The sequence below is a fragment of the Salmo salar genome, chromosome 03 (assembly GCF_965601325.2).
Source record: "Salmo salar chromosome 03, fSalSal1, whole genome shotgun sequence".
Lineage (NCBI taxonomy): Eukaryota > Metazoa > Chordata > Actinopteri > Salmoniformes > Salmonidae > Salmo > Salmo salar.
Genome location: NC_138293.1, coordinates 7,877,646 through 7,901,770, shown reverse-complemented (window position 1 = coordinate 7,901,770; position 24,125 = coordinate 7,877,646). Strand labels below are relative to the sequence as shown.

Below are 24,125 nucleotides of genomic sequence, written 5' to 3'. Positions count from 1 at the left end.
AATGATTTACGCGAAAGTCCCAACTTGCGCGCTTATCTCGACTCAAATCGGACTAGCAGTTCTCAGTCGCCTCACAGAAAGGTCACCAGAGAAAACAGCTGTGGCTCGGTCTAAAGTTACCCGCTGACAGACGCGTGTTTGGACAGTAATAATACAAGGGCGACCCGAGACACGGACACCACTCTTAGCAACCCTATCTGACAGGATCCTATTCCATAGACAACTTCATTTAAAAAAAAAAAAAAGTTGAAGACACATTGGCACAAGTCATGGTGGTCAGAGTCCAAACAACGCAATGGAATCAAAGCAACAGGAGGAGTACTCACGTCAAAGTAGGCGGCGAACATGTCATCCGATTCGGTAAACATGTCGGGGGCGGAAGGTTTTTTGGGGTTGGTTCCTTTTAGGAAAGAAAGGGGGTAGAGTTTAATCTGAAGCACTGTTAAAACTGTAAAAGCACTTTGACATAACTGCTGATGTCAATATGACTTAAAAAAAAAATCTATTTCATTGATTAAGAAGTCAGAGTACATGAGAAATGAACATCATAATAAGTAATTGCGTAATAGACTATATTTGAAATCGATCAACGTCCAAGTAGCCTGGTGGGTAGGCGCATTGGGCCAGTAACCGAAAGGTTGCTGGATTGAATCCCCGAGCTGACAAGGTAAAAAAAAAAAAAAAAAAACGATCTGCCCCTGAGCAAGGCAGTTAACCCAGTGTTCCCCAGGCGCTGAAGACGTAGATGTCGATTCAGAGGGGTTGGGTTAAATGCTTAAGACACATTTCAGTTGAATGCATTCAGTCGTACAACTGACTAGGTATCCCCTTTCCACTTCTGAATCACTACTACTAGCCTGACGACTATTACTGAGCCTGCTTTTGCTGCTACTACTGCATCAGACAAACAAACATGCCGAGTGCTGCTGTGGCTGTTACTACTGCATCAGACAAACACCCACCTGGGTTAGACACTTCATGGTATTAACAACAGAGTAATCTATGGTTTCCATAATGTACCAAGCATAGATTAATTAGTTGAAAGTATTTCACATAGGTCTATGTCTTAGTTGACAGGTCTGATGTACACACACACACTTAAAGTTGAAGTCGGAAGTTTACATACACATAGGTTGGAGACATTAAAGCTCGTTTTTCAACCACCACAAATTTCTTGTTAACAAACTATAGTTCTGCCAAGTCCGTTAGGACATCTACTTTGTGCATGACACAAGTAATTTTTCCAACAATTGTTTACAGACAGATTATTTCACTTATAATTCACTGTATCACAATTCCAGTGGGTCAGAAGTTACACACACTAACCTAACTATGCCTTTAAACAGCTTGGAAAATTCCAGAAAATGGTGTCATGGCTTTAGAAGTTTCTGATAGGCTAGTCGACATCATTTGAGTCAATTGGAGGTGTACCTGTGGATGTATTTCAAGACCTACCTTCAAACTCAGTGCCTCTTTGCTTGACATCATGGGAAAATCAAAAGATACCAGCCAAGACCTCGGGGAAAAAAATTGTAGACCTCCATAAGTCTGGTTCATCCATGGGAGCAATTTCCAAATGCCTGAGGTTACCACATTCATCTGTACAAACAATAGTACGCAAGTATAAACACCATGGGACCACGCAGCCGTCATACCGCTCAGGACGGAGACACTTTGTCTCCTAGAGATGAACGTACTTTGGTGCGAAAAGTGCAAATCAATCCCAGAACAACAGCAAAGGACCTTGTAAAGATGCTGGAGGAAACAGGCACAAAAGTATCTATATCCACAGTAAAACGAGTCCTATATCAACATAACCTGAAAGGCCGCTCAGCAAGGAAGAAGCCACTGCTCCAAAACCGCCATAAAAAAGCCAGATTATAGTTTGCAACTGCACATGGAGACAAAGATCATACTTTTTGGAGAAATATCCTCTGGTATGATGAAACAAAAATAGAACTGTTGGCCATAATGACCATCGTTATGTTTGGAGGAAAAAGGGGGAGGCTTGCAAGCCGAAGAATACCATCCCAACCCTGAAGCACAGGGTGGCAGCATCATGTTGTGGGGGTGCTTTGCTACAGGAGGGACTGGTGCACTTCACAAAATATATGGCATCATGAGAAAGGGAAATTATGTGGCTATATTGAAGCAACATCTCAAGACCTCAGTCAGGAAGTTAAAGCTTAGGCGCAAATGGAACTTCCAAATGGACAACGACCCCAAGCATACTTCCAAAGTTGTGGCAAAATGGCTTAAGGACAACAAAGTCAAGGTATCGGAGTGGCCATCACAAAGCCCTGACCTCAAAATTTGTGGGCAGAACTGAAAAAGCGTGTGAGCAAGGAGGCCGACAAACCTGACTCAGTTATACCAGCTCTGTCAGAAGGAATGGGCCAAAATTCACTCAACTTATTGTGGGAAGCTTGCGGAAAGCTACCCGAAACGTTTGACCCAAGTTAAACAATTTAAAGGCAATGCTACCAAATACTAATTGAGTGTATGTAAACTTCTGACCCACTGGGAATGTGATGAAAAAAATAAAAGCTGAAAAATAATTCTCTGCTATTATTCTGACATTTCAAATCCTTAAAATAAAAGTGGTGGTCCTAATTGACCTAAGACAGGGATTTTTTTATGAGGATTAAATGTCAGGAATTGTGAAAAACTGAGTTTAAATGTAATTGGCTAAGGTGTATGTAAACGTACGACTTCAACTGTATATACAGCACATATGTTTACCATCTTTCTCCTGTTCGATGAGGTTGTGCTTAGCCTTGATGTTTTCTTCAAAGGTGTCCATGTTTTCCCGCTCGTACTCTTTGACGTCGGCCGTCACACGCTCCAGGATGTCGTCTGGCGAGGGAGAGCGGCTGCGCTGGCTGCTCTGCGGGCTGCCGGGCTCCGACATGTTACTGTCCTCGTTCCCTCCCTTGTACTTCTGTTCACAGAAAGAAAAAAAACACACACACACACACGTCAGCAAAAATATGCAAGCACAGGCACGAGAATATGTATAAAAACAGACACAAATACATACGCACACAATGCACATGTCAAATCAAAATCAAATTTTATTTGTCACATGCACTGAATACAACCGGTGTAGACTTTACCGTGAAATGCTTACGAGCCCTTAACCAACAGTGTTTAAAAGAAAGAAAAAAAGTAGCACATACAAAAAAAAAATGGTAACACAAAATAACAATAAAGAGGCGTACCGATATGGAGTCAATGTGCTGGGGTACAAGGTAGTAGAGGTGATTGATGTAATATGTACATGTAGCTTGGGGTAAAAGTGACATAGGATATTACAGTACTTCAGATCACGTTGATAGGATAGTTGCAATCGGAGCACAAGAAGTTTATTCTCCAGTGATTATAAACATGAAACACTTCAAAATTTGCACCCTTTTCTAAATCATAAAAAAATAAAATTGTGCATACAAAATCATCTCTATATGGTCATAATTATTGGTATTCTTAGTGGTGTGCTGGGAGGGAAGGGCCTACAGGAATTATGGTTGTTGGTGGACAGGGAGAGAGAGCGAGAGAGGGAGGTTTGTGGATAGGCAGAGAGAGGGAGGTTGGTGGACAGGGTGAGTGAGGTTGGTGGACAGGGAGAGCGAGAGAGGGGGAGGTTGTATTTTCCAGGAATACAGAATACACTGCCCTCCCCTCTGTCGCTCAGCCCAGCCATCTTCCTGCCTACCGGTGTAGTCCTCTTACACAACAACCAGAAACTAATGTGATCAACAGACCAGGACCCGATCGGCTAATGAAAAGGTGGGCGTGCCATTAAGCATTTTGATTGACTCCCTTGGCACTAAGCAACACAAAACCTGGGATTAGGGGTGTTGCCAGAGTATGTGTGTCTGTGTGTGTCTGTTCAAATTGTTAAACTAACAATCAAACAGCTGTGTGTGTCATGTTTGCATGCTGTGCATGACAATAGCCAATAAAGAAAGGTTAAAATACATATTGTAGCAACATGGCTGTGTGGCTCTGGTTAAGTTAGGTCGGTACAGAGGGGATGATGATGATGATGTCATACGTCTTTTTACCCACCTGGACGATGGCCAGACGCTGTAGCCTCCTCTGTTCGATGAGAGCCTCCTCGTCGTCCTCATCCACGTCGTAATCTTCCAGCCTATTACAGGACAAACCACGTCAACACACACACACACACACACACACGTGGTCGTCCACCCCACACCCATAGACAAAAGCTTACATTGCTAAAAATGGTGCGTCATTTAATTAATGACAATGAAATGGATTCATGTTGTATCATTTGTGTATGAACCATCCATTCAACACATCTGGAGGTAAACAGTAAACAACTCAAATTAAATCCCAAGTGAACTGCCTACACTTCATCTTCAGAGTCCTCCTTGTCAACCTTCATTCCCTCCGAGAGGCTGCCCTTGAACTTGTCCTCTCTGTCCCGGCTCAGTCTCTGCCTCCCCTCCTGGGATCTGGAACCCCACTGCGGCCTCCGTCCCAGCCTGTCCCGATCCAATGACCTACGTAGAAGAGTCACAGTAAAGAAAAGCAAAAGTCAGATGCAATATGTAAGATTTCCCGATGTTCAATGGGCATTTCAATTAATGATATACAGTGCATTCGGAAAGTATTCAGACCCCTTCCCCTTTTCCATATTTTGTTACAATACAGCCTTATTCTAAAATGTATATATACAAAAAATCCTCATCAATCTACACAAAATACCCCATAATAACAAAGTGAAAACAGGTTCACACATTTTAGCAAACTTTTTAAATAAAAAACAGAAATACCTTATTTACATAAGTATTCAGACCCTTTGCTATGAGACACGAAATTGAGCTCAGGTGCATCCTGTTTTCACAACTTGATTGGAGTCCACCTGTGGTAAATTCAATTGATTGGACATGATTTGGAAATGCACACACACTACGAGTCAAAAGTAAGGACATACCGACTCATTTTTACAATTTTCGACATTGTATAATAATAGTGAAGACATCAAAACTATGAAATAACACATATGGAATCAAGTACAAACCAAAAAAAGTGTTATTTAAAAAAAAAAGTATATATTTGAGATTCTTCAAAGTAAACAGCTTTGCACCCTCTTGGCATTCTCTCCACCAGCTTCATAAGAAAGTCACCTGGAATGCTTTTCCAACAAGGAGTTTCCACATATGCTGAGCACTTGTTGGCTGCTTTTCCTTAACTCTGCGGTCCAACTCATCCCAAACCATCTCAATTGGGTTGAGGTCGGGTGATTGTGGAGGCCAGGTAATCCGATGCAGCAATCCTTCTTGGTCAAATAGCCCTTACACAGCCTGGAGGTGTGTTTTGGGTCATTGTACTGCTGAAAAACAAATGATATAGTTTCACCAAGCGCAAACCAGATTGGATGGCGTATCGCTGCAGAATGCTATGGTAGCCATGCTGGTTAAGTGTGCCTTGAATTCTAAAACACCAAGTGGTGGACAAGGCGGTTGGAACCAAAAATGGCAAATTTGGACTCATCAGACCAAAGAACAGATTTCTACTGCCATAATATCCATTGCTTGTGTTTTTTTGGCCCAAGCAAGTCTCTTCTTCTTATTGGTGTCCTTTAGTAGTGGTTTCTTTGCAGCAATTCGACCATGAAGCCCTGATTCACGCAGTCTCCTCTGAACAGTTGATGTTGAGATGTGTCTGTTACTTGAACTCTGTGAAGCATTTATTTGGGCTGCAATCTGAGGTGCAGTTAATTGCCGATTTCTGAGGCTGGTAAGTATAAATTAACTTGTCCTCTGCAACAGAGGTAACTCTGGGTCTTCCTTTCCTGTGGCGGTCCTCATGAGAGCTAGTTTCATCATAGCGCTTGATGGTTTTTGCGACTGCACTTGAAGAAACTTTAAAAGTTATTGGCTTTTTCCGTATTGACTGACCTTCATGTCTTAAAGTAATGATGGACTGTTGTTTCTCTTTGCTTTTTTGAGCTGTTCTTGCCATAATATGGACTTGGTACTTTTACCAAATAGGGCTATCTTCTGTATACCCCCCTACCTTGTCCCAACACAACTGATAGGCTCAAACACATTAAGAAGGAAAGAAATTCCACAAATTAACAAGACACATGTTAATTGAAATGCATTCCAGGTGACTACCTCATGAAGCTGGTTGAGAGAATGCCAAGAGTGTGCAAAGCTGTCATCTAGGCAAAGGGTGGCTACTTTAAAGAACCGTAAATATAAAGTGCGGCTTGGCTGGGTTGTGTTTCGGAGGACGTACGGCTCTCGACCTTCGCCTCCCCCGAGTCCATACGGGAGTTGCAGCGATGGGACAATTGGATACCACGAAATTGGGGAGAAAAAGGGGTAAAGTAATAAAAAATAATTAAAAATATATATTTTATTTGTTTAACACTCCCTGGTGGCAGGGTAGCCTAGTAACCGAAAGGTTGCAAGTTCGAATCCCCGAGCTGACAAGGTACAAATCTGTCGTTCTGCCCCTGAACAAGGCAGTTAACCCACTGTTCCTAGGCCGTCATTGAAAATAAGAATTTGTTCTTAACTGACTTGCCTAGTTAAATAAAAGGTAAAATAAAAAATGTAAAAAATCTATGTGTTATTTCATAGTTGATGTCTTCACTATTATTCTACAATGTAGAAAACTGTAAAAATAAAGATAAACTCTGGAATGAGTGTGTTCAAACTTTTGACTGGTACAAATATACAAGGTCCCACAGTTGACAGTGCATGTCAGAGCAAAAACCAATCCAATGAGGTCGAAGGAATTGTCTGTAGAGCTCCGAGACAGGATTGTGTCAAGGCACAGATCTGGGGAAGGGTACCAAACAATTTCTGCAACATTGAAGGTCCCTCAGAACACAGTGGCCTCCATCATTCTTAAAAGGAAAAAGTTTGGAACCACCAAGACTCTTCCTAGAGCCGGTCACCTGGCCAAACTGAGAAATCAGGGGAGAAGGGCCTTGGTCAGGGAGGTGACCAAGAACCCGATGGTCACTCTGACAGAGCTCCAGAGTTCCTCTGTGGAGATAGTAGAACATTCCAGAAGGACAACCATCTCTGCAGCACTCCACCAATCAGGTCTTTATGGTAGAGTGGCCAGACGGAAGCCACTCCTCAGTAAGAGGCACAGGACATCCCGCTTGGAGTTTGTCAAAAGGCACCTAAAGGACTCTTAAGACCATGAGAAACAAGATTCTCTGGTCTGATGAAACCAAGATTGAATTATTTGGCCTGAATGCCAAGCATCACGTCTGGAGGAAACCAGGCACCATCCCTACGGTGAAGCATTGTGGTGGCAGCATCATGCTGTGGGGATGTTTTTCAGCGGGAGGGACTGGGAGACTAGCCAGGATTGAGGGAAAGACGAACAGAGCAACATACAGAGACATCCTTGATGAAAAGCTCTCTGGAACAGGTGGCTTCAGGACAAGTCTCCGAATGTCCTTGAGCCCAGGCACTGCCTGGACTTGAACCCAATTGAACATCTATGGAGAGACCTGAAAATAGCTGTGCAACGACACTCCCCATCCAACCTGACAAAGCTTGAGAGGATCTGCAGAGAAGAATGAGAGAAACAGGGGTGTGCCAAGGTTGTAGCATCATACCCAAGAAGATTTGAGGATGTAATCGCTGCCAAAGGTGCTTCAACAAAATACTGAGTGTAAGGGTCTGAATATTTATATAAATGTGCAAACATTTCTAAAAACCTGTTTTTGCTTTGTCATTATGGGGTATTGTGTGTAGATTGATCATTTGTATTTTATTAATTGTAGAATAAGGCTGTAACGTAACAAGATGTGGAAAAAGTCAATGGGTCTGAATACTTTCCGAATGCACAGTATAAACTATTGAATCTTGAAGAAAAACATGATAGGGCGGCAGGTAAACTAGCGGTTAGAGCGTTGGGCCAGTAACCGAATGGTAGCTGGTGCGAATCCCCGAGCCAACAAGGTGAACAATCTGTCAATGTGCCCTTGAGCAAGGCCCTTAACCCTAACTTGCTCCAGGGGCGTCGTACTACTATGGCTGATCCTGTAAAACATCACATTTCACTGAACTGATCCTGGTAAAACGACACATTTCACTGAACTGATCCTGTAAAACGACACATTTCACTGAACTGATCCTGTAAAACAACACATTTCACTGAACTGATCCTGTAAAACAACACTTCACTGCACCTATCCGGTTACGTGACAATACAATTAGAAGAACTACGATAACCTCAAAATAGGCAAATTGCAACACTCCCCATTATTTATTTATTTAATATTTATTTATTTAATATATATATATTTATTTATTTAATATATATTTATTTATTTAATATATATATATATTATATATATATATATATATTTTTTTTTTTTTGTGTAAGTAAAGATTAAAATAAAGAATGACGTTTCGGTCTAAGTAGACCATCGGACAGAGAATTGGGATAGAATGACTTGTGTATTTTTAGACTCTCACAGACATATACACAACACAGGTGCGGCCAGTACAGTTATCAGACATATACACACAACACAGGTGGGGATAGTACAGTTATCAGACATATACACACAACACAGGTGGGGATAGTACAGTTATCAGACATATACACACAACACAGGTGGGGATAGTACAGTTATCAGACATATACACACAACACAGGTGGGGATAGTACAGTTATCAGACATATGGGGACAAAAGTACCTCCACCCACCTCCTTCTGAATGGAGACCTGCTGCGTCTCCTGGGAGAGCAACACCTCCTCCTGAATGGTGAGCGGCTAAGCCGTCGCCGGGCACCTAGAGCTGCGCTGGCATCCCTGCGGCCCCCTGCCTCGTCCTGGCTCCGAATCCTGAAGGTCACGCAGCAACAGGACAAGGGGTTACACATTCAATGTTCTCCATGTATTACCTAAAAAAGGGGGGGGGGGGGGGGTGATTTAATTTGGACACGAATTCAATGTGTGGGTGAAGTAAACTGGACTATGTGTGGATGGGAATATTGCGGCATGATGACACATGCCATCTTCCACGTGGCAATTAAGTGCTGGTCTTACGTCAACACTCCTTTCTTCTTCGTGGCTTTTATCTGCTTCAGATTCTGCTGATAGACCCTTACAAAGATTCAATCATGGACACGCTTACTGACAGTTGTGGCTGCTTTGTATGATGTATTGTTGTCTCTACCTTCTTGACCTTTGTGCTGTTGACTTTGCCCAATAATGTTTGTACCATGTTTTTGTGCTGCTACCATGTCATGTTGCTACCATGCTGTGTTATGTTGTTGTCTTAGGTCTCTCTTTATGTAGTGTTGTGATGTGTGTTTTGCCCTATATTTTTATTGTATTTTTATTATTAATCCCAGGCCCCCATCCCCGCAGGAGGCCTTTTGGTAGGCTGTCATTGTAAATAAGAATTTGTTCTTAACCGACTTGCCTAGTTAAATAAAGGTTAAATAAATCAAATAAAATACTGGATAAAGCAGCTGTCTACTTGCAATTAGAGCGTTGGGCTAGTAACTGAAAAGTCACCATTTCGAATACCCGAGTAGACAAGGTGAAAGATCTGTCGAGGTGCCCTTGAGCATAGAACTTAACCCTAATTTGCTCCAGGGGCGCTGTACTACTGAGGCTGACCCTTTAAAACAACACATTTCACTGCATCTATCACACTGCTACGGCTGACCCTGTAAAACAACACATTTCACTGCATCTATCACACTGCTACGGCTGACCCTGTAAAACAACACATTTCACTGCATCTATCCGGTGTATGTGACGATATAATATCTTATTATTATTTTAACTGAGATGTAGTTTTAAAATGTGAGCTCGGCTCCTTAACCATCCTCGGTGTGGTGTCTAACACCATCGTATTCACTAGAAACCAAACGGAAGCAACCAGCTGAAACGGAAAGGGACTAAGCTACATTTGCCCCATAAGAAACACTACTATTCATTGTAAACCGTTTCGCTACAGTGTGAACTAATGAATACAACCCCCCCAATGCTCATGGTCTATCCCAACGGGAGAGTGACAACCCGAACCTAATGGTTTGTCACAATGTTACCAGTAAATTAATTTGTGGAGCCTTTACATGGTTGTGAGAAGATGCATCTCCTCCTTGAAAACAAAATTGCCTGTTTATCTGTATTAAACACAAAAGGCCACATTTCTTAACTCATCAACTTGGATGATTTTTTTGTTGTTGTGATGTGGTGTGTGTGTGTGTGTGTGTGTGTGTGTGTGTGTGTGTGTGTGTGTGTGTGTGTGTGTGTGTGTGTGTGTGTGTGTGTGTGTGTGGGGGGGGGGAATCGACATGAGGCCAAACAATGTTCTGACCTGCCAGGTGAGAGTCTCAGTCGGTCCACCTCTCTCCTTTGACTCTCCGGGGAGCTTGGGTGGCCCCCTCTGGGTGGTGGCGGTGACCTGGCCCGTCGCTCGGCTTCGGAGGAGGCCCGGGGGTCCCGGCACTGTGATGGGGACTTGCTGCGCTGCAGCTGGGAGGCGGGGCCTGGCGGCCTCCTTCGTAGGCCAGGAGAGCAGTTCTCATTCCCAGAGGAAGCATCCTTGGCGGGGGACTTGATCGGCTTCTTGTGTTTGTCCTGGTTTTGGGCCTCTCTGCTTTGAGCCGGCAGGGAAGGCTTGCTAGTGCCAGGAGGAGACTTGGATACCCGTGCCCTTTCCTTGAAGCAATCTGCACTCCTGGAATGTCTCCTGTTGTCTCTATCCCTGGACGTGCTCAGTCCTCTCATCTGATCCTTGGTCTTGCCGTCCATCTTTCTCTTCCTGCCGTTTTTATTGGGATTGTTCTGCTTAGCTTTGCCGGCATCTGTCGACTCTCGCTGGACTCTACCGGTGTCTTTAGCAGTCTGCGAGCCTGAGCCAGCCACGGGCCCCGTTGCCCCTCTCCGCAAGTGCTGCCCGTTGCACATCCTCTCCCCCTGAATCTCCCCATCCTCCTCCTCCCCAGAGTGGTATCCCTGGAGTATGAGCCCCATGCCCGACTGTACCCCCCTGCCCCCCTCAGTCAGTTCACTGTCCAGCTCGGCTTGGATCAGGGCCCTCTGTTTCTCCAGCTCCTCCAGAAGCGCCATCTCATCGTCTTCCAGTCTCGGCGGCTTGGCGGAGGAAGAGTATGGGAAAGCGTTGTTGTCGCCACCGGTGGGGAAGCCGTCAGTCAAGGGGCTGTCTTTACGCTTGTGCTTTTTGCGCTTGTGCCGGTGCTTGTGGCGTCGCTCCTTGTCCTGAGGTGAAGACTGCTTGTGTCTCTTGTGTTTGCTGCGGTGCCTGTGTTTCTTTTTCTTGGTCTTGGCTGAGGTCGCGGCGACCATGCGCTTCGACGAACTGGCGTCTGCCTTCCTGGTGCCTCCTTCCTCCTCTGACAGGTCCTGGTTTTCCTCTTCATTGCCACTCTCTGCTTTCTCTCCCCTGCACACGACAGGATATGGGAAGGAGTAATGTAATAATTAATCAACTGGAATGCTCCATGATAATCGGTTCATTTGACAACTATTGCTGGTTTATTCTACAACAACTAGTTGTGCAACTTGAGTGTTTCTCAGACCTTTCCTTGGGGACCCCCCAGTCGTTACACAATTTTGTTGCAGTTTAAACAAGCCCAACTGATTAAATTAGCTAGTCAGGGGCTTGAGGATTGGCAAGTTGAATCAGATGATCTAGCTCTTGAATATAGTAAACGGCTGGGGGTCTTGGCTAACCTTGTCCAGTATTTATCCGAGTTGCATTACTATGACATAGGCTTGTAAGCTAGCTAGCTAGCTAGCTAGAAGCGATACAGGCTCTGGCTAACGACGCGTATATAACACGATTTTTTTTTTTTAAACAATAACTGGTTATGACCATGCGCAGAATAACCCATATGAAAAACTATACATTATAGCTACCTAAAACACAATCAAAAAAAATTGCTTACGCTTGTTTTTTCTCGCTGTCACCAGTTAACATTATAAAGTCAACGGCAGCCATTTTCAGTGAGGGGATTCGATTAATCTCGTCCAGGCGCCCGTGTTTGCGTGTTTCGCATTAGTTAAAAGTTGGTTGCATTCGATGTGGAACTGGCTGCCTCCCGGGCGTGAGGCAGGTGCCCCGTTCAATGCCCATGACGAAGTCGGCTAAAAACAAATATGTTGTAATTTAGCACGTGTTGTAATTAGTAGGACTCTGTGTTTTCCCACGCAAAATTGATTGCATGGGAAATTCCCCCCAAAATGTATGGAAAATATATGTTTTATGTTTCTTGACGATGCACTATGTTACTTTGTTGATAAAATGAGCGAGCGACACAGATTACTTTTCGAGTTGAAGGAGCTCCTACTCGGTGCCCCGGAGTTCAGCGTAATCGAATCCGCCCATCGTTTACTTTGGACATGCGCAATGGATAGGAAAGCGAGACAAACAAAAGCGTTGTCTTTAAAGTTTTTTTGTTTGTATCCCCTATATGAGATTTCGAAATAATGAATCTTCTTTTTGCGTATACTTTGATTTTACAAACTATTATACGCTGACTTATTACATAAAATGTTTCAATAAGACAATAAGTAATTTACTGCACAGAAACTAAGCATACTATTGACAGTGGTCCCTAAAAGGTCAGCATGGGTTGGCTCATTTGTATGCTTGGATCCAGTTTGTTTCGGAATCGGATGTGTTTACATTTCATACTGTACGCATGTACTCATGGCTGACATAACGGGGACATCATTGTCGGATAGTCTAACAAGCTATGGACTGTAAGTCTATGTTAACATTAGCTGGCTAGCTAGCTACCTGAAACTTCTGGTGATGACTGACAAGATGTTTTAACAAATGTAATGTTAGTGGTGAGTAGATAAACCATTTTTAGAAAAATGGTATATTCCAGCACATTCAGTGTTTACAGCCCTTAGCCGTGCATATTGGCCATACAGTATAGCACAAACCCCGAAGGTGCATTATTGCTATTATAAACTGGTTATAACGTAATTAGAGGATACCCTTGGTATATGATCTGTTATAAACTGAGTGGTTCAAGTCCTGAAGGCTGAATGGCTGAAATCCGTGGTATATCAGACCGTATACCACGGGTATGACAAAAACAATTATTTTTACACCTCTAATTACGTTGGTAACCAGTAAATAATAGCAATAAGGCACCTCTGGGGTTTGTTGTATATGGCCAATATACCACGGCTAAGGACTGTATCCAGGCACTCCGCCCTGTGTCGTGCTTAAGAACAGCCCTTAGCCGTGGTATATTGGCCATATACCACACCCCGTAAGGCATTATTGCTTACATATTTCAGCCAATCAGCATTCAGGACTCGAACCACCCATTTTGTGTGAGTTGTAGCATATAAAACATTTTACTGCCGCAGACAAATAATGAGTACAGGGATTTTGGTGTGAATTCAGGTATTATATTTATTGTCAAACATCACAATTTGTTCTTACAGTGCACTCATATATAAATGTTCTTATTTTATCAGGAATTTCATTTTCTTTCTTCGTTAAAATAAAGACAATTATTTGCTCCTCATTTGCATAAATACACTGGGTGTATTTGCAAACGTTAATATATTAACATAAAGTGGAATAAGGCTGCAATCACAAAACACTTGCTCTGTCTACTCTACCTGAACTCACCTGCTCTGTCTACCCTACCTGTACTCACCTGCTCTGTCTACTCTACCTGAACTCACCTGCTCTGTCAACCCTACCTGCACTCACCTGCTCTGTCTACTCTACCTGAACTCACCTGCTCTGTCTACCCTACCTGTACTCACCTGCTCTGTCTACCCTACCTGTACTCACCTGCTCTGTCAACCCTACCTGAACTCACCTGCTCTGTCTACCCTACCTGCACTCACCTGCTCTGTTTACCCTACCTGCACTCACCTGCTCTGTCTACCCTACCTGTACTCACCTGCTCTGTTTACCCTACCTGAACTCACCTGCTCTGTGTACTCTACCTGTACTCACCTGCTCTGTCTACCCTACCTGTACTCACCTGCTCTGTCTACCCTACCTGAACTCACCTGCTCTGTCTACCCTACCTGCACTCACCTGCTCTGTCTACCCTACCTGCACTCACCTGCTCTGTCTACCCTACCTGAACTCACCTTCTCTGTCTACCCTACCTGTACTCACCTGCTCTGTTTACCCTACCTGAACTCACCTGCTCTGTGTACTCTACCTGTACTCACCTGCTCTGTCTACCCTACCTGTACTCACCTGCTCTGTCTACCCTACCTGAACTCACCTGCTCTGTCTACCCTACCTGCACTCACTTGCTCTGTCTACCCTACCTGCACTCACCTGCTCTGTATACCCTACCTGAACTCACCTGCTCTGTCTACCCTACCTGTACTCACCTGCTCTGTCTACCCTACCTGAACTTACCTGCTCTGTCTACCCTACCTGCACTCACCTGCTCTGTCTACCCTACCTGAACTTACCTGCTCTGTCTACCCTACCTGCACTCACCTGCTCTGTCTACCCTACCTGCACTCACCTGCTCTGTCCACCCTACCTGCACTCACCTGCTCTGTCTACCCTACCTGAACTCACCTGCTCTGTCTACCCTACCTGAACTCACCTGCTCTGTCTACCCTACCTGAACTCACCTGCTCTGTCTACCCTACCTATACTCACCTGCTCTGTCTACCCTACCTGAACTCACCTGCTCTGTCTAGCCTACCTGAACTCACCTGCTCTGTCTACCCTACCTGAACTCACCTGCTCTGTCTACCCTACCTGAACTCACCTGCTCTGTCTACCCTACCTGAACTCACCTGCTCTGTCTACCCTACCTGCACTCACCTGCCCTGTTTAGACTGCCCATAGAGAATGATAGAGAAAGTATCCCTGTGTAGTTCCTATTATGACGTCTGTGAGCTCATGGGCAACGCTGTCTAGACTGTCCATAGAGAATGATAGAGAAAGCATCCCTATGTAGTTCCCATTATGACGTCTGTGAGCGCATGGGCAACGCTGTCTAGACTGTCCATAGAGAATGATAGAGAAAGCATCCCTATGTAATTCCCTTTATGGCGTCTGTGAGCGCTTGGGCAGCGTCATCGAGGCAATCTCCATTTTGAAGTGTCACATCTGCTCCTGCCACACCCCCTAGTGGTCATCCAGTGTCTGCTTGACCTGCAGCCATTCCTCCAGTACTCTCTCTCTCTCTCTCTCTCTCTCTCTCTCTCTCTCTCTCTCTCTCTCTCTCTCTCTCTCTCTCTCTCTCTCTCTCCCCCTCCCTCCCTCCCTCCCTCCCTCCCTTTCTGTGGTTGGAGGCTGGAGTCAGATCAACATGACCAAGCTCTTAGTCTCCAGAAGGGTTTTATCAATGAGTTTTCACGGAACCTGTCTGTCCTACAGAATCAAACCTTCGCCCAAAGCTCACAACCTGTCCCTCCTCCGTTTGTTCCTACTCCAAAGTGCTACGATAGTAATCTTGGAACCTGCAGAGCCTTTTTTGGTACAATGTTCACTAGTATTTGAGCAACAGCCCAACTCTTATGCTAGTGAACGAGCCAAGATTTAGTTTTTGATTGGTTGCCTCTGTGGAGCAGCGCTTTCCTGGGCCACTGCTGTGTGGGAGATATAGTCACCCATTTGCTTCTCCTATAGTAGATTTACAGAGGAGATTAAGGTTTTTCGACCACCCGGTTTGCAGAAAGGACGCTGCTAAACGACGTCAAGGCTCCCAGAGTGTTGCTGAAATGGCATGTGAGTTCCGCACTCCCGCCGCAGAGAGCGGCTGGGATGAGGAGGCTCTTCAGGGAGCATTCCGGAACTCACTCACTAAGACACTAAAGGACGAGTTGGTGTCCAGGGATGATCTTGATGAAGTCATTTCTCTCACTATCCGCATTGACAACTGTCTCCGGGAGCGTCGGAGAGAGAAGCTAGTTAAGGTTGCAAATTCCTTAACATCTGCTTCAGTGCCTTGTTATTCTCCTCCGACTGTATCCCAACTCCAGGCATGTTCTGAACCTGAACCCATGCAGCTCGGCCGGACCCATCTATCTCCAGAGGAGAGGCAGCGACGTGTCGATACTAGGAGCTGTCTATACTGTGGCCAGGTTGGTCACCTGATTTCCACTTGTTCCCTGCGTCCAGTAAGAAGAGGCTCGGGTGATATGGGGAAAATACTATTGGGTCAAATCGCCTGCCCATCTTCCCCGAGACCCCTGTTAGAGGCCAACCTTGTGTGGCAGAGTCAGGCTTTTCCTCTAGCTGCTCTTATAGATTCCGGTTGCCGACGAGAGCTTTCTGGACCGAGGTGTTGTCAACCAGTTGGACCTGGACACTGTTCCACTTAATTCCCCTCTCGATGCCTATGTTCTCAATGGTAAGCTTCTCTCCCGTGTCTGTGAGAACAGTTCCAGTCATCCTGCTTCTCTCTGGCAATCACCAAGAAGAGATACGTTTCCACATAATCGACAGTCCCTATTCTCCTCTGGTTCTGGGCCATCCATGGTTAAAACTACACAACCCACAGATTGATTGGACCAGATTGATTGGGTTACTACTTGGAGTACATTTTGCCATTCCAATTGTCTACATTCTGTCCTTCCACCTGCCTTGTCTGCACCCCAGTCCATTCCAGAACCCCCGGACCTGTCTTCTGTTCCTCCAGTGTATCACAGTTTAGCTCCTGTGTTCAGTAAGCACCACACCCCGTCTCAGCCGCCTCATCGCTCGTACGATTGTGCTATTGACCTCTAGCCTGGAGCTCCCCTCCCCAGTAGCAGGTTGTATAACCTTTCTCGCCCCAGATCTAAGAATACCAAGCCAGACGCCTTCTCCCGTCAGTTCACCGCAGACAACACAGGTACCAAGCCAGAAACCATTAAGCCATTCTCCTGCATCATTGCTGCTGTCTCCTGGGAGATCGTGTCCCGTGTTCGTCAGCCTCAGCTGAACCAGCCTGATCCAGGAAACGGTCCTTGTAAGGCTCTGTTTGTGCCAGATTCAGTTTGCTCTGAAATTCTTCAGTGGGTTCATGCTACTCACCTCACCTGTCACCCTGGTATGAACTGGACTGTCGCCTTCCTGCGGCAGTGATTTTGGTGGCCCACCATGGAGAGAGACACTCTGGAATTCATCTCAGCTTGCTCGGTCTGTGCCCGGAACAAAACCTCCATCAAACCTACGTCCGGACGGCTTCGCCCTCTTCCCATACCCAGTTGCCCCTGGTCACACCTAGCTCAGGACTTCGTCACTGGCCTTCCTCCATCTAATGGTAACTCAGTCCACAGGCGCCATTGTCATTGCACCTGGAGGAAGGACTGGTCTGTTCTTCGTGCCTCCGCCAGGACCCAATCCCAAGCTAACCGTTGCCGTGCTTCAGCTCCAGTCTACACTCCAGGTCAAAAGGATTTCCATACCTTACACCTTACACCCTAACAAGCCGGGTTGTGTGCCAAGTGGCGCCCGTGGGGGGGGGGGGGGGGGGGGGGGGGGGGGTACTGTCACATCTGCTCCTGCCTCTACAAGTACTCAGTTCTGCCACTTCCACTCTGCCAGATCCTAATCTCTGCTCAGTCAGTTTATGCTTCTAGCCATTATTATTCAAGATCCTGTTACCCTGCTGTACCTGTTTCCCTGCTTGACGCTGTTTATCCTCTCACTGCAGTTTTGCTGCCCTGACTCTGGCTAATGTCTCCTGTTCCACATCACAATAAAATTGGAAGTCCTGCCCATGCTAATAAGACCTGGTCAACGTGTACAGCTGCAGAGTGTGCCAGTTCACCAGCATCCACACACACATACTGGAGAGGCACGACTTAGGAGACCCTGTCTTGAGAAGGTCCATGGCCTAGAGGTGGATGTAGGGATTGGAGTTGAACTGGTCCAAAATGGCTCCCAAAGCTAAAACCTGGAGGATGACCTCCATTCTGGCTCAAAGGATGCTGATGATGACCAGATAGATCATATGGGCTTGGAGCACATGTCCTTCATGCTGTCCATGTATGGCATACTGCCCAATATCAATCCCGGGTCATGTGACATGGCCCTGAGCTCCAACTCGGATATGAGCCTACACGTTGCATAGACCTGTGAGGTAAAATAAATGTTTTCTAGGGGGGGAGGGGGGGGACTTCTGTTTCAGATACAGTGAAAATTATGGTCAAGAGGATAGAATGGTGGACTAGTAAGGAGAGCGTGTTCCTATTGGACGCTGCCGGCTCCATCAACCTGTCCTGTCCAATTGGCTCGGTGGTGGTGAATGAGCCTGAGGCCAAGGATGAATAAATGGCCCAGTCAGCTCACGTCATGACCAGGGCCTCTTTCGCATCTCCACAGCCAACAAGGGCCTCTCAGGCCGAGTGCGTACCCAACTTGCCTCAACTCCCATCGGACAAAAGGGCATGGAGTCGGACACCTCCCTGGATGACAAAGTGCTCCAGCCCCAGGAGCAGCAGTCACCACCTCTTCACAGCCCCAAGCAGTTAAGAAAACTGTTCTGCGTCCTCTGCCGCTCCACACTGACCTCCAAACACTTGCTTGAGGGCCACCTGAAATGCCACGATGGGGATTGGGGCTTCCAAGTGCATTCAGCCGGCTGGAGGAGATGGAGCGCCACTGGAGGGCCCATGGGAAGAGGAGGAGGCGGCGGGTGGGAGAGAAGGTGACGTGTGGGAGAGGGGCTCCAGGCCCCATTCCTGACAGGTTTGTCCCTCGGAGGTTCCGTAGTGTCAAAGGATGCCTACAAGCGGAGGCACCACAGTCGACAGCGGAGACCTCAACAATGCTTCATGTGCCTACACTGTCACTACAGTGCTGAGAGCCTGCACCAGTTTCATCCCAATTCTACCCCACTGTCTATATTCCACCTGACATTGTTCAGAGGAACACATATACATTTACACTAATATAGATTCTATAAATGTTTTAGTTTTACCCCCTTGTCCCATGTCTCTCTACCGGCTCTGCTGCACAAACATATTCTTTCAGAACTTAAAGCCTTTGGGGACAGACTGACTGACAGACGCGGGTGGACTGAGTACCGATGTTGTCTAGGTGGTTTACTTGTTCCCTCCCTGCACCATAGCCCCTCCCTGCACCATATCCCCAAAGCACCAAACCAACCTTCTCATTGTGTGCACCCAAAATATTTATAAGCATTTGGTCTGGACATAGGCCCTATTTGAATTCAGTAAAAATCCTTCTGTGAAGTCATCACTGATTAGACGACACAAGGGCTCCACCACATGGCTTTCAGGAAAGATGCACTTCTAAATAATTTGAACAGGGCTCCTGTTAGCTACTGTATCAAATCTATTCTGATTAATTTTCACAAGTTGGTGTTTGAACACAGTTGAGTCAGTTAATTATATCAACCATACGTTTTTGAATATTAAAGGGGCAATCTGCGATTGGTACTTCCATTTTGGACTTTTAAGGTAGTAATATACCCATTGATTCTTAAAGAATATAATTTATAAAAATGCCTCATGAGCTTAGCATCTGTCATATCCAATCAACAACCAACAATTTTTATTTCCCATTTTTTTTGTAGACAATGTAATTGTAAACAAACATTTTATAGCCAAATTCTTTTTTAACCATATATTTAATGTAATGAGTGGTCAGTCCTTGCATTAATGGCTCTGCTCATGAATTTGAGATTGGTTATATTTCTCCCATTCATCCCTCAGCTGTTTACCAAAACAATGGCAGGGTATCCGATTTGTTGTTTGAACTGCAGATTGCCAATTTAACGTACCCTTCTCCAACTCAAAGGCGCGCTTCAAGGAAGTTCACCCACGAAAGCAATTACCCACAAGACCGACAAGGAGTGGAGCCAGAAAAGTGGTCCCAACCGAGGAAGAAGAGGAGGCTGAAGCAGACAAGAAGAAGGAACGTAGAGGAGGGGCAGAAAAGAGTTCTGCTGCTCCCTTTGCAACAGGTAGTCAGTCACTCAGAGGTGTCAGTAACCAATTTTACCACAAGGGGTCAGAGTTCAGTTTTTTTTGTGGAAGATCATTACAAGAGCAACAACTTACAGTTGTGTGAGTGCATACATTTTTTTTCATTCGTACTGTTCCCCCGTGGGAATCAAACCCACAGCCCTGGCATTGCAAGTGCAATGCTCTACCAACTGAGCCACACAGGACTTTTATGACCTTTATGGCCCTCAAACCTCAAGCCTATTACAGATGCTTTGTCTGTTGACTCGTCTTTTGATTTTGTCAGACCATACAGTATACACTTTCAAAAATAAAATTTGTCACAAAAAAATGGTCTGTAAAACTCAACCGGAATGACACGTAACACACTGTAGGACCATCTGGTGATATAATGGGAGCACATATCAAGTAAACGCTACAGTGTTGAGAGAGGCGTACATAGAGAAAAACCCATGGTATACAAAACTATAACCTTTTAGGCCTAATCTATCTATACACAATTGGTGAAGCATTGATGTACAGTAGTGCTTAAAAAGCCTTCATCATTTGGAGTTCATTTAAAGTATGACCATGTTATGAATACATCTCAATGAGCCATGACAGGAAGTTGTCCACCACATGGACATGCAACAAGCTACGTTGAGTGTCCCCATTGCCGCTTCAAGCACCCGGCTCAAGGCCTCACTGGTACAGCACCTCCGTGTTCACACAGGTCATGTTTTCAGACCATGTCCAATCATCCTACAGTAACTGGTACTGTAGTCAGCACAAGGATACATACACGTACACACACATTTTTACATTTTGTGTAATTTAGCAGAAGCTCTTATCCAGAGTGATACACATATACACACACACACACACACACACACACACACACACACACACACACACACTCACTGGTACTAGTGTTATTCATGACATGTGTAGTAGTAAGGCACATTACTGTGTGTGTGGCTTGTAGATATCAGACATGTCTGTTTAACAAATTATAAGTGTTAGACGTTTAATGTAGTTTTATTAATTTTTTTACAGAAAAGCTGGACATGCAAAAACCAGTGAACACCGTCGGAGGAGTAACTGGACCCTCAAACATTTTCCCATTGTTTGCTGGTTCTTACCAAAGGGGGGGGGAGGAGGAATGTCGCTGTGGCCCAATTTTATTACAGAACCTTTCCCACACATTCTGTCTCAGCAAGTGCTTTGAGAGCTGTGTGGCCATGGTAACACCAGTGAGGTTACATAATATGCCATGGGGTTGAAGACTGGAATGTTCATCCCATATAGGCCAATGTTCCATTCCACTGACATGATATGTACATAAAAAAACACAATATTTAGTAGAATGCATTGTTTTTCCTAGATATTTTCCTAAAGTGGGGCCAGGCCCCATCGAGAAACTTGCAGGAAAGCAGACACCAATATTTACAATATATTGTAGACATTTCTTTTAGGAATTGGGATGCACTGGGCAACAGAGCAAGTAATATGAGATACGCAGTTTGTTTCTGAACAAACGTGTTTGTCGTTGATTGTTGGAAAGCTACTGAACCCAATAATAGGTGCCCGTTTTATACACTACTTATCATGTGACCAAGAGGGTCATAGCAGCATTTTTATGTTATTTATTTAACCAGGCAAGTCAATTAAGAACAAATTGTTATTTACAATGACGGCCTACCCAGACGACCCTGGGCCAATTGTGTACTACCCTATGGGACTCCCAATCACGGCTAGTTGTGATACAGCCTGGATTCAAACCAGGGTGTCTATAGTGATGCCTCAAGCACTGATATGCAGTGCCTTAGACCGTTGCTCCGCTCGGGAGCAGCCAAGTCTGGCATTGAAACCCCATTATTAAGTAGCTACCTACTCTGGTCAAATAAAGTTATCGACAGTAGCTTTTGGTTTAAAAAGGGTTTTCCTACTATTCCAGGAGTGTAGAGTTTCCAACCCATCCTTGAGGGCCACAGTCACATTGTTGTACTTGGCTTTAAAGACCCCCGGTGGAGACTAGTAAAAAACTAACATGTTCAACTGTTCTGCCTGTGGCTATGGAAACCTGACCTGTTCACCGGACGTGCTACTGTACCTTGTCCCGGACTTGCTGTTTTCGACTCTCTCTCTCTACCGGACCTGTTGTCTCGAACTCTGAATGATCGGCTATGAAAAGCCAATTGACATTTACTCCTGAGGTGCTGACCTGTTGCACCCTCGACAACCACAGTGATTATTATTATTTTACCCTGCTGGTCATCTATGAACGATTGAACATCTTGGCCATGTACTACAACAGGTAGCCTACACACAGGTAAACTACACACACACACACACACACACACACACACACACACACACACACACACACACACACACACACACACACACACACACACACACACACACACACACACACACACACACACACACACACACACACACACACACACACACACACACACACAGGAGAGGCTCTACTGGTGCCAGTAGTGTCCCTACAGCAGGTTAATACACACACAAACACACACACACACACACACAAATAGCTCTTTAGAGTTCATGTTAATCGTTTGCAAAGTCTCTCTACTCCTCAATGGCAGCCTCTGTCTACCGCACCAGTCTCCCACACACTAGCTCACTGTAAGAAAGCTCTCGCTCTCTCTCCACTCTCTCTCTCTTCCTCTCTCTTTCTTGCTCTCTCTCCACTCTCTCTCTCTTTCTCTCTTTCTTTCTCTCTTTCTGTAGCATCCAGAAAAAGAGCTTGGACCTCCACGCACGGCGCCACCTCAAAGGCGAGTCTTTCCCCTGCCACCTCTGTCCGTACGCTACGCCGGACCACCAGCTGCTACGCCACGTGCGTAATGCACCACCACTCTAGATCGTCCCCCGTATTAGGACCAAGGACACCCAAACGCTCCAAATCCTCTACCTTGGCAGGAAGGGCCCAGCAATCCTGACAAAGGCCTTTCTTTGAGCTGTTTTCAGTAGGCACCAAACCAAAGAAAATTGACTGATGTAGGGAGGGACTACCGGGACGTGTCCGATAAGAAACACTTATTTTCCTTTTCTGTTGCGTGGCCTAATGAACATGACCTTGGTCTTATATGTAAATATGTAATGAATCTTATTAAACAAGCACATTTATATTACGACACCACATACTACTTGATACTACTTTTATTAAGAAATGACATGGTAAAATGGTCATTACACAGTATTAACCTATTCATTTTCTATGAAGGTTCTTTCAGATTCATTAAATCAAAGCAGGCACCACTAAGTAACATCTGGTACCAGGTAGTTACATAGGAGTAAATCATTGGTAGTTACCAATTGCATCATTCCCGATTTACTCTGTCTTTCTCTTCAGTGGTATGGTTGTGCATCGAGAAGTGCGTATAATAAAATTTTGCCCCCCAAAAATTCAAACTGCCTGCCCGGCGAAAAATTCTATGACAAACAGTGACATACACTCTGAATGATCTAAAATTATGAATCCCATACTGGTCTTTCACAGTCAGGCCAACTCAAGCTGTACTGTGCAAGTAGACTAATAGTAGGCCTACTATTGAAACAGATAAACGAGTCAACTGAGTCAAAAAAAAAATCCTGTCTTTGCTTTGTGTCTTTGCTTTCAAAGTGACGCTTTATGAATAAATAAACAAAAAACTAAAATGGATGTTCAAAGTCTACAATGCCCAAACCACATCAGGAGACCACTTTTGAGGTCTGAGAAAAATCGAATCTAAGAAATGTAGATTTTTTGGTGTAGTTACCTTTTAATTAAACTGGTCCGGCACTTAGCACTGTTTGGTTAGTGTGTTTCTGTAGCGCACATGAGATGGAGTTTGCAAAACAAATGTCCATTGGATTGATGCAAATAATTATGATATCATTCTGCCAGGTAGGCATATAGGCTACGTTGTAGTTAACATTTAATTGAGAAGGTTTTAGCGAAAGCCTTTCCATCTACCAGTAGAAGGTTAGGCCAGTCATTAGCATCGCTATATTTTTCCTTAATTGTTCCTTAATTGTTTGAAACCTGGACGTTTTATCAAATCAAATCAAAGTTTATTTGTCACGTGTGCCGAATACAACAGGTGTAGACCTTACAGTGAAATGCTTACTTACAAGCCCTAACCAACAATGCAAGTTTTAAGTAAAAAATAGGTATTAGGTGAACAATAAATAAGTAAAGAAATAAA

General features: G+C 44.8%; 1 protein-coding gene across 13 annotated transcripts in view; it reads right to left on the bottom strand.

Moving 5' to 3' along the window:
- prpf4ba (pre-mRNA processing factor 4Ba) overlaps window positions 1-12,076 on the bottom strand; it is a 30,642-nt gene extending 18,566 nt beyond the window's left edge. For all 13 annotated transcript variants that reach the window (XR_001326904.3, XR_014391823.1, XR_001326912.3 and 10 more), the window contains exons 1-7: window positions 11,937-12,076; window positions 10,343-11,431; window positions 8,716-8,853; window positions 4,374-4,526; window positions 4,069-4,150; window positions 2,743-2,941; window positions 327-400 (exon numbers count right to left, since the gene is read on the bottom strand). Coding sequence is in view for 1 of the 13 variants with exons in the window: in XM_014188527.3 (XP_014044002.1) it covers window positions 327-400; window positions 2,743-2,941; window positions 4,069-4,150; window positions 4,374-4,526; window positions 8,716-8,853; window positions 10,343-11,431; window positions 11,937-11,989 (1,788 nt within the window). In the remaining 12 variants the exon portion in view is untranslated. The remainder of the gene's footprint in view (window positions 1-326; window positions 401-2,742; window positions 2,942-4,068; window positions 4,151-4,373; window positions 4,527-8,715; window positions 8,854-10,342; window positions 11,432-11,936) is intronic.
- Between the last annotated feature and the right edge of the window lie 12,049 nt (window positions 12,077-24,125).